The sequence below is a fragment of the Muntiacus reevesi genome, chromosome 9 (genome assembly GCF_963930625.1).
Source record: "Muntiacus reevesi chromosome 9, mMunRee1.1, whole genome shotgun sequence".
Lineage (NCBI taxonomy): Eukaryota > Metazoa > Chordata > Mammalia > Artiodactyla > Cervidae > Muntiacus > Muntiacus reevesi.
In genome coordinates, this window is record NC_089257.1 from 74924132 (window position 1) to 74941534 (window position 17403).

General features: G+C 34.5%; 1 protein-coding gene across 1 annotated transcript in view; it reads right to left on the bottom strand.

The window, feature by feature from the left end:
* Window positions 1–17403, bottom strand: part of CWF19L2 (CWF19 like cell cycle control factor 2) — a 152697-nt gene that overhangs the window by 67859 nt on the left and 67435 nt on the right. The window contains exons 9-10 of the mRNA XM_065945197.1: window positions 8618–8714; window positions 6840–6932 (exon numbers count right to left, since the gene is read on the bottom strand). Of these exons, the coding sequence (XP_065801269.1) occupies window positions 6840–6932; window positions 8618–8714 (190 nt within the window). The remainder of the gene's footprint in view (window positions 1–6839; window positions 6933–8617; window positions 8715–17403) is intronic.

The window sequence follows — 17403 nt, forward strand, 5'->3', positions numbered from 1 at the left end:
CTCAGTAAACTTAAGAAAATTGAAATTGTATCAAGCATCTTTTCTGACCACAACACTATGAGACTCGATATCAACTACAAGAAGAGAACTGTGAAAAACACAAACACATGGAGATTAAACAATATGTTTCTAAATAACCAACAGGTCACTGAAGAAATCAAAAGGGAAATCAAAAAATTCCTAGAAACAAATGACAATGAAAACACAACAACTCAAAACCTATGGGATGCAGCAAAAGCAGTTTTAAGGGGTAATTTATAGCAGTACCATTCTGCCTCAAGAAGCAAGAAAAACATTGAATGGACAACTTAACTTTACACCTAAAACAACTGGGAAAAGAACAAAAAGAAAGAAAAACTCCAGAATTAGCAGAGGAAAGAAATTATAAAGATCCAAGCAGAAATAAATAAAAAAGAAACGAAAGAAACAATACTAAAGATTAATAAAGCTAAAATCAGTTCTTAGAGAAAATAAACAAAATTGACAAACCTTTAACCAGACTGATCAAGAAAATAAGAAAGAAGAATCAAATCAACAAAATTAGAAATGAAAAAGGAGAGGCTACAACAGAAAATGCAGAAATACAAAGGATTATGAGTCTATTATGACCAATTATATGGCAATAAAATGGATAACCTTGAAGAAAAGGACAGATTCTTAGAAAAGTTCAACCTCCCAAGACTGCATCAGGAAGAGATAGAAATTATGAACAACCCAATTGTAAGCACTGAAATCGAAGCTGTAATCAAAAATCTCCCAAAAAACAAAAGCCCAGGACCAAACAGCTTCACAGGAGAATTCTATCAAACATTTAGAGAAGAGCTAATGCCTATCCTTCTAAAATGCTTTCAAAAGACTGCAGAGGAAGGAACACTTCCAAACTCATTCTACCAGGGCACCATCACCCTGATACCAACACCAGAAACTGACAACACAAAAAAAGAAAACTACAGGCCAATATTACTGATGAACATAGATGCAAAAATCCTCAACAAAATTTTAGCAAACAGAATCAACAACACATCAAGAAGCTCATTAACCATGATCAACTTGGGTTTATTTCAGGGATGCAAGGATTCTTCAATATATGCAAATCAATTAATGTGATACACCATATTAACAAATTGAACATCGGGGTGCACGTGTCTCTTTCAGATCTGGGTTCCTCGGTGTGTATGCCCAGGAGTGGGATTGCTGGGTCATATGGCAGTTCTATTTCCAGTTTTTTAAGGAATCTCCACACTGTTCTCCATAGTGGTTGTACTAGTTTGCATTCCCACGAAGAGTAACAGACTTTTGGATTCTATGGGAGAAGGCGAGGGTGCGATGATCTGAGAGAACAGCATCGAAACATGTATATTATCAAGTGTGAAACAGATCACCAGCCCAGGTTGGATGCATGAGACAAGTGCTTGGGGCTGGTGCACTGGGATGACCAAGACAGATGGGATGGGGAGGGAGGTGGGAGGGGGGTTCAGGATGAGGAACACATGTAAATCCATGGCTGATTCATGTCAATGTATGGCAAAAACCACTGCAATATTGTAAATTAATTAGACTCCAACTAATAAAAATAAATGGAAAAAAAAACAAACTGAATGATAAAAACAATATGATAATCTCAAAAGATGTGGAAAAAGCCTTTGACATTATTCAGCACCAATTTATGATTAAAACTCCTTAAAAAATGGGCATAGAAGGAACCTATCTCAATACAATAAAGGCCATATATGATAAACCCACAGCAAACATTATTTGCAATGGTGAAAAACTGAAAGCATTCCCCGTAAGATCAAGAACAAGACAAGGGTGTCCACTTTCACCCCTATTATTAAACACAGTTTTGGAGGTCCTAGCTACAGCAATCAGAGAAGAAAAAGAAATAAAACGAATCTAGATCAGAAAAGAAAAAGTAAAGCTCTCACTGTTTGTACATCACATGATACTGTACACAGAGAACCCTAAAGACAGTATCAGAAAATTACTAGAGCTAATCAGTGAATTTAGCAAAGCTGCAGGATACAAAATCAATAAACAGAAATCACTTGCATTTCTATATACTAACAATGAAAAATCAGAAAGAGAAATTAAAGAATCAATCCCATTCAACACTGCAACAAAAAGAATTAAACATCTAGGAATAAACTTACCTAAGGAGACAAAAGAACTGTACACAGAAAATTATAAGACACTAATGAAAGAAATCAAAGATGACATAAACAGATGGAAAGATACTCCATGTTTCTGGGTAGGAAGAATCAATATTCTGAAAATGATTATACTACCAAATGCAATCTACAGATTCAGTGCAATCCCTATCAAATTACCAATGACATTTTTCACAGAACTAGAACAAAAAATTTCATAATTCATATGGAAACACAAAAGACCCCAAATAACCAAAGCAGTCTTGAGAAAGAAGAATGGAGATGGAGGAATCAACCTTCCTGACTTCAGATTATACTACAAAGCTACAGTCATCAATGGTATGGTACAAAAATACAGACCAATGGAACAAGACAGAAATCCCAGAAATAAACCCTTGCACCTATGTGTACCTTATGAGTCCATGAATATACAATGGGGCAAAGACAGCCTCTTCAGATAATGGTGCTGGGAAAACTGCACAGCTATATGTAAAAGAATGAAATTAGAACACTTCCTAACACCATACACAAAGATAAATTCAAAACGGATTAAAGATCTAAATGTAAGACCAATAACTATAAAACTCTTAGAGAAAAACATAAGCAGAACTCTCAATGACATAAATCAAAGCAAGATCCTCTATGACCCACCTCCCAGAGTAATGGCAATAAAAACAAAAGTAAATAAATGGGACCTGATTAAACTTAAAAGCTTTTGTACCACAAAGGAAACTATAAGCAAGGTGAAAAAAAAAAATCCCTCAGAATGGGAGAAAATAATAGCAAAGGAAACAATTAACAAAGGATTAATTTCCAAAATATACAAGCAGCTCATACAACTCAATGCTAGAAAAAGAAACAACCCAATCAAAAAGTGGAAAAAGACCTAAACAGACATTTCTCCAAAGAAGACATACAAATGGCTAACAAACACATGGAAAGATGTTCAGCGTCACTCATTATTAGAGAAATGCAAATCAAACCGCAATGAGATATCACCTCACACTGGTCAGAATGGCCACCACCAAAGTCTACAAACAATAAATGGTGGAGAGGGTGTGGAGAAAAGGGAATGCTCTTGCACTGTTGGTGGGAATGTAAATTGAGGCATCCACTATGGAAGATGGTACGGAGATTCCTTAAAACACTAGGAATAAAATCATCATATGACCCAGCAATCCCACTCCTAAGCATATACCCTGAGGAAACCAAAATTGAAAAAGACACATGTATCCCATTGTTCACTGCAGCACTATTTACAATAGCTAGGATATGGAAGCAACCTAGATGTCCATCGACAGATGAATGGATAAAGAAGTAGTGGTACATATGCACAATGGAGTATTACTCAGCCATAAAAAGGAACACATTTGAGTCAGTTCTGATGAAGTGGATGAACCTAGAACCTATTATACAGAGTGAAATGAATCTGAAAGAGAAGGATAAATATTGTATTCTAATGCACATATATGGAATCTAGAAAAATAGTACTGAAGAATTTATTTAAATGGCAGCAATGGAGAAAAAGACATAGAGAATAGACTTATGGACATGGGGAGAGGGGTGGAGAGGGTGAGATGTGTGGAAAGAGTAACATGGAAACTTACATTACCATATGTAAAACAGATAGCCGAAGGGAATTTGCCATATGGCTCAGGAAACTCAAACAGGGATTCTGCTTCAACCTAGAGGGTGGGATGGGGAGTGAGATGGGAGGGAGGTTCAAAAGAGAGGGGATATATGTATACCTATGGCTGATACATGCTGAGGTTTGACAGAAAACAGCAAAATCCTGTAAAGCAAATATCCTTCAATAGAAAGATAAAAAAAAAAAGACACAGAAAGGCTGACGAGATGATAAAAGAAGAGCCTACAATAAACTACCTGCAGAAACCAACTTTAGGGCAAAAGACATACACAGGTTGAACATGATGGGCTGGAGAACAATAGCTCGTGCAAACATAACTACAAGAAAGGGGGTACCAATGCTCTTCTCAAACAAAATAGACTTTAAAGCAATGTATACAAAGAGAAAATAAGAAGAACGCTATATAATAATAAAGTGAAAGGGAAAGTCGCTCAGTCATGTTCAACTCTTTGCAACTCCATGAACTATGCACTCCACGGGATTCTCCAGGCCAGAATACTGGAGTGGGTAGCCTTTCCCTTCTCCAGGGGATCTTCCCAACCCAGGATCGAACCCAAGTCTCCTGTACTGCAGGCAGGTTCTTTACCAGCTGAGCCACAAGGGAAGCCCATATAATAATAAAAGGATCCACAAAAGAAGAGAACTTTACACTCAATAACATATGTGCAACCAATACAGGAACACCCAAAGTACTAAACTTATACTAACAGACGTAAAGGGAGAAAATGATGGGAATACAAAAATAGTATGAGACTTAATATGAAACTCATATCAATGGATAGATCTTCCAAACAGAAAATCAGTAAGGCAACAGAGACTCTAATGATATGATAGAACAGTTAAACGTCATTTATGTTTTCAGGACTCTATATAAAAACAAAACAAAAAATACAAATTCTTTTCGAGTGTGAATAGAACACTCTCTAGAATTCACCATAAACTAAGACACAAAACAATCTTCAAGAAATTTGAGTATAATAATTATTTCAAGCATCTTTTCTGACCACAATCGCATGAAACTAGAAATCAAATATTGAATGAGAAACTAGGAAAAAAAACAATAATATGGAGACTAAACAACATACTATTTAAAAACTAAGGGTCATGATGAAATCAAGAGGAAGTTAAAAAAATATCTTGAGATAAATGACAATGAAAACACAACCATAGGAAATCTATGAGATGCAGCCAAAGCACAGAGAAGTTCACAGTGATACAAGCCTTTCTCAAGAAACAAGAAAAATCACAAATAAGGAACACAACTTGCCACCTAAAAGAATCACACAACAAAACCTAAAGATAGGATAAGGAAGGAAATAATAAAGGTCAGAGAATAAACACATAAAGGATTTTTTAAAAATAGAAAAATATCAATAAAACTCAGAGCTGGTCCTTTGAAAGAATAAACAAAATCAACAAATCTCTGGCCAAGAACTTTAAGAAAAGAGAGGATCCCACCCAAAAAAAAGAAGAAGAAATAAAGTGGGAGAAATAACAACCAATACTGCAGAATACAAAAGTACCAAAAGAAAATACTATGAACAATTATATGCCAACAAAGTGTACAACCTAGAAGAATTGGACAAGTTTCTAGAAACACACAGCCTACCAAAACTGAACAAAAAAAGAAGTAGATAATTTGGAACAGACTGATGAATTTCACTAGAACTGAAATCAAATCTGTAAAAATAAAAATCCTCCCTGCAAAAAAAAAGTCCAGGACCAGATGGTTTCACTGGGAAATTCTTCCAGATACACAAATAAGAATTTATAGTGATCCTTCTCAAACACTTCAAAAAGACTGAAGAAGAAGAAACACTCCTAAATTCATTCTATAAAGTCACTATCACCCTGATAATCAAAACCAGAAGAGACATTGCCAAAACAGAAAATATCTTTGATGACAAGAGATACAAAGATTCTCAACACTATTTCATATTCCTCTCTCATCTAAACCATCACAATAATCAAGTCCTTCAAAATATACATGGAAAACATTTATGCATGTAAAAAATCTAATTACTTCGAATATCTCTTCAGCTACTATATTAGTCAAGTTCACTATTCTTTCTTATGTGTATTAATGCAAAAGCTTAATTAGACCCCATGTTTGCCCTTAATTCTCCTTCAATCTACTCCTAACAAAAAAGCCAGGATGGTTCTGTCAAAATACATTTTCTGCTCAAAAATCTGAAACAGTTTTACTTCTCACCCAGAATAAAAACCTACTTCCTTATTATGACTTTTAAGCTTAACATGATCTGGCCTCCCACAGACTCTCTGATCTGGATCTTCCACTTCTCTTTTACTCATTTCACTCCAGTAACACTGGTCTCCTTGCTATTTTGTCTAAATACTGGACACACATCCAATCTTCTGTTCCTTATGTCCACAGACCTCTTCACTCAGAGACACAGAGATCACTGTTTAACTTACTTCAAGGCCTTGCATCACTTTTCCAATGAGAAGTAGCCTGTGCATCCCAAGACACACACACACACACACACACACAAACATATAGCATACCTGACACTCAAGATTCCCTCTACCCTGCTTAGGATACATAACCTTCAACTATGCCATACAGTTTATTATAATCTTTATCACTTACTATCTCTCTCTTCCTATTCAAATAATACTCCACAAAGACATGTTTTTTATCATTTTATTGACAAATAGATAGGTGAATGAATCCTAGAACAAAATATTTTACATGAGAGGGATACCAAATTCAAGTGTCTCATTCTGGACAGAAAGAAGTTAATGACCAGTTTGACTTGTGCAAGGTCAGTCAGTAAATGGCAGAGCCTAGAATAAATCCAGGCCCCCTTGACCCTAGACCTAGGCCTTTGTCCATCAGGACACAATGGTATAAGATAAGAGAATACATATGAAGATAAATATTAAAAACAAGCAAACAAGCATAAATATATACAAACACATCAGTAAGAGATATAGACACATTTAACATTAGATAGTACCACTACAAAGCAGAAGTATTACACAGGTAACTGGCCACCTAAAATCAAACTGTTATTACTTACCTCTAGCCTAGATTTTTTTGATGACATCTGTGTTATGGTGTCTTGGAATTTATTTGCCTTATCAAGTTGGGCTTTAAGTTGTTCAGCTAATTCCTTCAAATAGAAAAGATAAGAAAAATAGGTGTGATATATCATTTAATTCATTTGTAGAATATTTCAAATTCATATGACGATGATGATGTTCAGTCATTGAGTCACGCCCAACTCTGTGACCCCCTGGACTGTAGCCCGGCAGGCTCTCTGTCCATGGGGTTCTCCAGGCAAGAATACTGGAGTGGGTTACCATTTTCTTCTTCAGGGGATCATCCCGGACCAGGGAACACAGCTGCATCTCTTGCATTGGCAGGTGGATTCTTTACCACTGAGCCACCTTGGAAGCCCTAAACATTCAAGTAGCTAACAACTACATTCACGTACCAGCTCACAGTCTAATGCATTACTTTTTAATGAATTTATCTGAGTTACAAAATTCTCAGATATATATGGAAATTGTTTATATTTCGATAGTAAATAATTACAAGGACATATATTTTAGAGAAGGGATAGAGAGATAAAAGAAATACATACCCTTAAGAAGGGAATTTTTATAATTCCTTAGATACTATAAACTTCCAATGCTCAGAATTTCAGTTATTTAAAAAAAGAAAGTCATCGTAGTATTTAAAATAATACCTTATTTACTGTTGATAAGTAATTTAGATAAAAACTGAATGCATTTCATTTTTATTCTAGGAAATCTATAAAAATTTATAAATACTAACATATAAAACAATAAATCACAATGTAATAAATTAAATGAATAGAATACTATGACAAGCAAAGGCAGTGTGGTTCCATGAACACAGAACACTTCTTTTAACATGTTAATCTCCTAACATGGTTACCTTTCTTTCACTATTTTAACCAATTTATTTGTGCTTTCTAAACATAAATGTTATTTTCTTGCTGTTGGTGGTGGTCTGTCTCACTAATTTCTGGGTTGACCTTAAGTTCCGTGTTATCAAAGATTAGATTCAAAGAGAGACAGTGCAGCATATGTAAGATATGATTTTTATTAGAGATACAAACTGATAAAAAGAGAAGTATCAGGTTTGTTCACTTTTTGTTCTACTACAGAGTGTCACATAGATAGTGCACCAAAACAGAAGACTACTTAAGATGATTTATATTTGGATTTGAGATGTGTACATACATATGACCACAAGTGAATCAATTTTTTCAAGACATAGAAAGCTGTCTGACTTTGCCATTCTGCCATGTGCAGTGTGACATGTATTTGTATAAGAGGAATGTGACAATAATAGATAGATAGATGCCACTCTTACCAAACAATTTCATTTCTATTCAATTCTCAGGTTAAGTCTCAAATCACAACATTATCATGGGAATTAAGTGAGCTACACAAAGCATCTAACACAGCCAGGCACAAATAAGTTGCCTAAAATTTTGAAAAAATTAATTAACCATTCTTTTTAGTAGCTCAATTTTAAAATTCCTAAGAAAGTAACACATTATTAATGAAATATAAATTTCATTAAAATTTAAAAGCATTTAGTTCCCTAAAATCATAAATTTCAAAAATTTGACAAATTACATAATTTACTTAGAAGTAGACAATACTGTTCTTAGGAGTGCTCGGGAATCTCTTCAAAGAATAAATAAGCAACAGTATTGTCAAAAGATGCTACATCCCCATAGCTTAGGAACTGCCAAAATTGACTTACAAGAAGTTACATATTTAGTAATTATTCTTCAAAAGAACAAAATATAAGCCTTACCATATTGCCCATCATCTCTGCCTTGATAATTTTGGCTCCTAATTTGTTCTTCTCATCAACACTCAAGACGTGGATAGACTCATCCCCTGGACTACTTCTGTTTGAACAGGACAGACAAAGAGCATATGAAATATAAGTACATATTAACAAGTAAGCTGTTGTAAATAACAACACGAAGATTCAAATGTTATTTCAAATGACCTTCACAAAGCAATCAGCACAAACAGAAATAATAAATATGAAAGCCTCAATGTTCCCCTAAAAATCACTACTTAAAGATACTGTGTTACAATGCCATCATGGCCTATGGCAGTTATAATACCTGACCAAAGACCCAGTAGCAGTGAGAAAAATAATAAAAGTAATATTCATCATAACTTTATATTTCTGTGAAGTGAAGTGAAAGTCACTCAGTCATGTCCAAATCTTTAGGACCCCATGGACTATACAGTCCATGGAATTCTCCAGGCCAGAATTCTGGAGTGGGTAGCCTTTCCCGTCTCTAGGGGATCTTCCCAACCCAGGGACGAACCCAGGTCTCCCACATTGCAGGCAGATTCTTTACCAACTGAGCTATCAGGGAAGCCCCTAATATTCCCATACTCATTCTAAAAAAAGGAAACAAAAATTAACACTATAATCAGGTCATAATTCTACACAGCTACAGAAATTTTTCTCATTCAATGGATAACTTACTGATAAGCTAAGAAACTATAATCAGAAAATTACATTTATCTACATTTGAAGAATAAAATAGTGACCACGTGCTCTTTTGCAAAGACAACCCACAATTAGACAACAAAAACCTAATTTACAGCTAAGATGATGTATCAAACCTATAGTGTGCAAGCCTCAAAAAAGAAAAGATAAATTTCCAGCCAAGGTCAGATTCCTGGCAGATACAAAGTTCTCCTAAGAAACTTTGCCTTATTGCCGTAAGAAAGATTCGAGACTACAATACAAGGAGGGTGAACCTACACAGAGCATGAGGGACTCCTTAATGAAAGAGAAATAGCTAAGAGTGCAAGGCAGCAGGAGAGGGGAGAGCTGCACAGTGAAAGAATTCCAGAGAAGCATAGAGAGTTCCCCTTGAGTAATAACCAGAAACTACCTGTAGTCGGGAGAATTAGAGGAACAGCATTCAGCATTCCTGGTAATAGGAATAGGTCCCAATAGCCAGACTAGGAAACTTCATAATTATGAAAGCAGTGGGTAGAGTATTAAAGGTCCTTTTCCATGAATGGGAAATAAACCCTAGATTAAATGCTGCTCTGGGCCCACCCAACAAACATTAAGGGCCGGAGTCCAAAGGACCAGTTTAAAATTAAGTTAACCATGTCCCACAACAAAATTCAAGAATACTTCCAGGAATATAAATATATCTAGCATTGAAAAAGTAAAAGTCCTTTTTAAATTTAAATTTATTTACTTTTTATTGGAGGATAACTGCTTTACAATATTGTGTTGGCTTCTGCCATATATCAACAGGAATCAAAAGGACCAGTTTCCAATTCAGTTAACTGTCTCCCAAAAGAAAACTCAAGAACACTTACATGAATGCAAAAATATCTACCATGGAACAAAATAAAATTCTCAATATCTAGTATCCAATTAAAGACTGTCAGACTTGCAAACTAGAAAAAATGTAAAACCCTTAATTAGGAGAAAAAGCTATCAATCAAAGTACTGACAGAGATTTAACAAACAGAAGACAAGGACATTGAAAGGTAATATAAATTTATTCCACATAGCTGAAAAGTAAGAGACAACTAAGACATAGAACAGATTAGAAGTTAAATTCTACAAGTGAAAATTACAATGGTCAAAATAAAAACTACACTGAATAGGATTAACAGAGATTAGACTGCAAAAGAAAAAAATTAAATTGAAACATTAGTTTCCAATGCCTAACTTCTATACAAAATGAAACACACAGAAAAAAAGAATTTCAGAACAGAAAAGAACAATGAAGACATATAGGACAACCACAAATAGCCTACTATTCACATTATTGGAGTCCCTGAAATAAATGGGAGACAGAAGAAACAAAGGTCAAAGTTTACTAAATTTAGTGAAAACTAAAAATCCAAGGAGCTTACAGAATTCCTAGTACAAAAACAAAACAAGAAAACCACATTAAGGCACATCATAATCAAACTGTTCAAAACTAATGACAAAGAGAACAATTTACAGCCGCCACAGGAAGGGAAAAAGGACATTTATGCACCGAGAAAAAAAGGAAAGAGCAGATTTCTCATCAGAAACAACATAAGCAAGAAGAGAGTAGCAATATCTTGAAAGTACTTCAAATTGTCAACCTAGAATTCTATCTCAAGTCAAAGTATCCTTTTCACCTCAGAGTAATGGAAATAAAAACAAAAATAAACAAATGGGATCTAATTAAACTTAAAAGCATTTGCACAACTAAAGTAACGATAAACAAGGTGAAAAGACAGCCCTCAGAATGGGAGAAAACAATAGCAAACAAAACAACTGACAAAGGATTAATCTCCAAAATATACGAACAGTTCATGAAGCTCAATACAAGAAAAATGAACAACTTAATCAAAAGGTGGACAAAAGACCTAAACAGACATTTCTCCAAAGAAGACATACAGATGGCTAGTAAACACAAGAAAAGATGCTCAACATCACTCATTATTAGAGAAATGCAAATCAAAATCACAATGAGGCATCACCTCACATGGGTCAAAATGGTCATCATCAAAAATTCTACAAACAATAAATGCTGGAGAGGGTGTGGCAAAAAGGGTACCATCTTACACTGTTGATGCAAACTTATACAACCACTATGGAAAAGAGTATGGAGATTCCTTAAAAAACTAGAAATAAAAGTACCATACAACCAGCAATCTCACTCTTGGGCATATACTCCGAGGAAATCAGAATTTAAAAAGATGCATGTACCCCAATGTTCACTGTAGCACTAGTTACAATAGTTAGGACATGGAAGCAACCTAGATGTGCATTGGCAGATGAATGGATAAGGAAGTTGTGGTCCATATACACAATGGAATACTACTCAGCTATAAAAAGGAATGCATTTGAGTTAGTTCTAATGAGGTGGATGAATCCAGAGCCTGTTTAGAGTGAAGTAAGTTAGAAAGAGAAAGACAAATACCATACATTAAAGCATGTATATGGAATCTAAAAAGATGGTGCCAACGACCCACATATAGGACAGCAAAGGAGACATAGACGTAAAGAACAGACTTTTGGACTCAGTGGGAGAAAGAGATGGTGGGATGATTTGAGAGAACAGCACTGAAACACATATATTACCATATGCAAAAGACACAACCAGTGAGAGTTTGATGTATGAAGCAGGGCACACAAAGACAGTGTTCTGCGACAGCCTGGAGGGATCGGGTGGGGAGGGAGGTGGGAGGAGGGTTCAGGATGGGGGGGACACATGTGTATCTATGGCTGACTCATATTGATGTATGGCAAAAACCACAATATTGTAATTATGCTCCAATTAAAATAAATTTTATGACAAAATGTGGGTATGACAAAATCCACTGCAATGTTGTGAAGTAATTAGCCTCCAACTAATAAAAATAATTGGGAAAAAAAAAAACACAACTAGATACCACTACAAACTCATTGGCAAGGATGTAGAACTGGAACTCTGCTACACTGATGGTAAGAAGTATAATGCTATGATTATTTTGGAAAACGTGTTGATAGTTTCTTACAAAGAGAAAATTACATGTACACTATGATCCAGCAATTCTACTCCCAGATATTTTCTCAAAAGAAATGAAAATAAACCTCTATAAAAATTCTTGTCCAACAATATTCATAGATGCTTTTTTCCTTAATAGTCTAAAACCCCAAAGTTTACCAACAGAAGGATAGATAAAAATGTGTGGTAGTCACAGAATAGAATGCTAATTATTAAAAAAAAGAATTAACTATGGATGTATACAATAACATGGATGATTCTCAAAAATATTATGCTGAGCAAAAGAAGCCAGACACAAAAACTGTACATATTGTGTGATTCCATTTATATTAATCCAACCAGCAAAATTAACACAGTGAAAAAATTCAGAAAAGTGGTTGCTTCTAGGAGAGCAGGACTGATTCAGATGGGGCATGAGACAATTTTATGAGGAACTGAATGCTTTCTGTATTGTTTACATGGGTGTATGCATACAGGAAAGCAAACTTCATTATACTTATATCTGTGCATTTCGCTTTATGTCAGTATGTAGGCTACCTTTTAAAAAACAGTTGTAAAAACCGAAAAAAAAAAAATAAAATTTTAAAAATTTTTTAAAAAAGGTGAAATGAAGAGACATAAAAAGCTGAAAGAATGTTAAAGAAAAGTCTCCAAATAGAAGAAAAATTATACCAGACTGAAATATGGATCAACTCAAACGAAGGAAGAGCAACAGAAATGATGACTACAAGGGTAAATATACACTTGTTTCTTATTACCCAAGTCTCTTTAAGATAACTATTTTTTTTAAGATAACTAATTAAAGAAAAATAATAACAAGAGTTTATAACAAGTATAAGTAAGCTGTATGAAAACTCTAACAGAAAGGACAGGATAGGGAGAAATGTAAATAAACTACTATAAAGTTCTTACAGGAGTGGCATAATATCACTTGAAGGTAGATAAACTAAAGATGTATGCTGCTGGGACTTCCCTGGTGGTCCAGTGGTTAAGAATACACCTTGCAATGCAAGGGATGTGGATTCAATCCCTGCTCAGGAAACTAAGATCCCAGATGCTGTGGGGCAATGCACTGCAACTACTGAACTACTGAATCCAGAGCCTCTGTACAGCAATGGAAGTTTCCATTTGCTGCAATAGAAACTGGACACAGCCAAATTAATTAATTAAATATTTTTTAAAAATATGTGTGCTGTCAGAGCAAAAAAAAAAAAGGATTAAAAAAAAATAGTAACAGAATTAGTGAAAAAAAGTTGGAAGATAGGACTTCCCTCATGATACAGCGGCTGACTTTGCATTCCCAATTCAGCCAGCCTGGGTTTGATCCCTGGTCAGGGAATTAGATCCCACTTGCTGCAACTAGGAGTTCGCATGACACAACTAAAAAAAGATCTCACATACCACAACTAAGACCTGGTGCAGCCAAATAAAGAAAAATAGTAAAATGAGAGTGTCCTCTATTCCCAGAGGAAAGCACAAAGAAGGTATTATAATAGCAGATCTGTCAAGCTACTGCTCTGACTAAGGCAGTTCTCTGCCTTTGTTTCAATGGTCCCTAAAATAAATTGTAATGTGAATGTATGTGTATATGTTACATGGCTACAAAACTTTTACTGTTTCTTTCTTAAGATACTTTTTTTTTAATTGCATCTTTCTTACATATTGTCATCCCCAAATCCTTATTTTCTGAAATAAATTATAGTTGTAAATAAAAAAAAAAATGTGTGCTGTCAAAGCCGAAGAAACCACTGAAAATACAGAAAGTACACAACTAAAGAAATGAAATGGAATCATAAAAATACTCAATCCAAAAGAAGTCAGATGAAGAAAAAGAGAGCAAAAAACAGATAAGATGAAGAGAAAAGAAACAGGAAAATTACAGATTCAAATCTAATTATATCACAATATATATAAATAGTCTAAACACCTGAATTAATAGGCAGAAATCATCAAATGGATACAAAAGCAAAATTCAACTACAAGAAATGAACAGTTCATGGAAATCTCCAGGACAGAATACTGGAGTGGGTAGCGGTTCCCTTCTCCAGGGCATCTTACCAGCTGTGTCACCAGGGAAGCCTGAGAATACTGGAGTGGGTAGTCTATCCCTTCTCCAGGGGATCTTCCCAACCCAGGAATTGAATCAGGGTCTCCTGCACTGCAGGCAGATTCTTTACTAGCTGAGCTACGAGGGAAGCCCAAGAAATGAACTACAAAGACATAAAGATGCTAAATGTAACATCAGAGAAAAAGATGTAACATGTTTGAAAATTAGTCAAAAGAAAGTTAACGAGGCTTACTTAACATCAAATTAGAATGCAGAGCAAAAAACATCCCAAGGGACAAAGAAAGTCATTTCATATGAAAAAGAAATCAATCCATCAGGAGCACAGAAGATCTGTAAAATAAACAAAACAAAGAAAAAGTACAGAAGACACCATAAATACTGGGTAGGTCAAAAGGTATGTTCAGGACTTTCCAAACAAATGTAAACAAATCTTTTGGCCAATCCAATACTTATGCATCAAATAATAGAGCAACAAAATACATAAAGCAAAAACTGACAGAATTCCAGAGAAACAGACAAATCTACAATTATAGTTGCTGATTTCAAGACCCCACTCTCAATACTTGATAGACTAAGAAAAGAGAAAATCAGCAAGGATATGGAAGAACTGAGTAACACCAGCAACTAGTAGGACCTAATTGACATTCAGAGAATATTACACCCAACAACAGAACATTCTTTCCAAGTGCATACAAAACAATTTCCAAAATAGACCATATTCTGAGTCATAAAACAAGTCTCTATAAACGTAAAGGGATTCAAGTCATAAAGTTCTTTGACCACAGTAAAATTAAATTAGAAATCATTAGCAACATATCAGAATTTATGGGAGGCTGCTAAAGTATTACTTACAGGGAAATTTATAACAATAAATATTGACACTAGAAAAGAAAGTTTCAAATCAATGATATCAGTTTACAACTTAAGAAACCAGAAAAAGAGCAAATTAAATTCAAAGTAAGCACAGTAATAAAAATCAAAGTGGAAATAAGTGAAAAACAAAAACAGTAAACAAAATCAATGAAACCAAAAACTTTTAAAGACAGTAAAACTGATAAATTTCTAACCCAACTGATCAGGGGAAAAAAAAGATACAAATTACCATATAAGCTTGTAGTGTAAAGAAATGACAGAAGCAAAATTACCACACATTCTTTTTTTTTTTTTTTTTTTTTTTTTTTTAGTATATCTGTGATTTTTATTTATTATTTTTTTTTTTTAATATTATTTTATTAGTTGGAGGCCAATCACTTTACAACATTTCAGTGGGTTTTGTCATACATTGACATGAATCAGCCATATAGTTACATGTATTCCCCATCCCGATCCCCCCTCCCACCTCCCTCCCCACCCGACTCCTCAGGGTCCTCCCAGTGCACCAGGCCCGAGCACCTGACTCATGTATCCCACCTGGGCTGGTGGTCCGTTTAAAAATTTAAAAAAAGGTATCTGGATGGCAAGTAAGCACTTGATGTCATTAGAGGAACATTAGATGTCATTAGAGATACTGCTACACATACACTGTAACAGTGAACAGTTAAAAGACTGACTATACACCAAATTCCAGTAAGAATGCAGAGGAACTGCAAGTCTAATACAATGCAGGTGGTAATGTGAAATGACACAAATACTTAGTAAAATAGCTTGGCAGTTTCTCAAAATTTAAACATATAGTTACCATATGATCTAGCCACTCTTCCCTAGCCATTTCCTCAAGAGAAAATAAAGTGTATGTAAATATTAAGACTTGTACATGAATGCTCAAAGAGGCTTAATTTTTTGCAGCCAAAATGTGAAAAGATTCTAAACATCCACCAGCAGGTACATGGAGAAACAAACTGTGGTACAATATATCTACCAATGGTATAGTATCCGTCAACAAAAAGGTAAGAATTATTCTTATATACAGCAACATGAATAAAACTGAGACATCCAGCAATAGTTGTGTAGGTGGGTTGCCAATGTGTGTGGAGAGGCAAGAGAGATAACTATGAAAGAACAGAAAGAAACTCTTCAGGGTGATGGATTTGTTAGAATATACACACTACAAAATTTACCAAATTGTACACTTTATATACAGTTGGTTTTATGCCAAGTATACTTCAATAAATTGTAGTACTTAAAAATCCTCAAAGGGGAGTGATATAATATTTAAAGCAGGAAAAAAATCTGTCATACTTCCAAATATTAATAATATACCTATAGTATTACTAGTTTTCCTCCATATGTATATTTTATCATGCTCTACTGAAATTAACCTGAGTTTTCAACATACATTCTGAGCAAGAAATAGCAAAATAAACACAAAGTTTTGTTAAATCAAAACTTTAACCACCATATGTGAAAATTATATTTAAATACTGAACTCCTTTGGGAAAAAAAGAAAGAAAGAAATCTGTTGTAGGTAGCATTTGAGGTTTTTTTTCGGACATTAATCTCTGCAGAAATTCCAAAAAAATCAATTCTACTCATATTGGTGAAAGGAAAGGCAATGCTATTGTGCTAAGACTAAGAAACATAAAATACTTCTGGTAAAGCACAATCAGAAAAAACTTATTTTTGTCCCCTTTCCTAAAGTTCTTTCAGTTCAAATTTTTTAACCAATGCAGTGAGAAAATTGTAGTCATCTAAGTTTAGGAGAACATTATTAGTTCCCATATGCTTTTATTGGTTGAGATATTGCCTGGATCATTAGGTATACTATTTTGTATGGAAAATATTTTTTCAGTAACCTTTCTCAACTTAAATTCAGAGCTATACATCATTTTTATTGTACTGTAAATATAATTTACTTGAATTTCGGGCAACACAATAATATGTCAAGAAAAATTTCAATAAACAAGAGATGAATAGGAGATGGACTTTGTCAAAGGTACCTGATTTAAGTTTCAAAGAAATATCTCTGATACAAAAACAACCTTCCCTTGTTACTTCATTCTTTGTCACGTGAGACCAGATAATTTTCTTTCAAATCTGAATGAGTAAAAGAAACAATCTATTTCTTTTTCA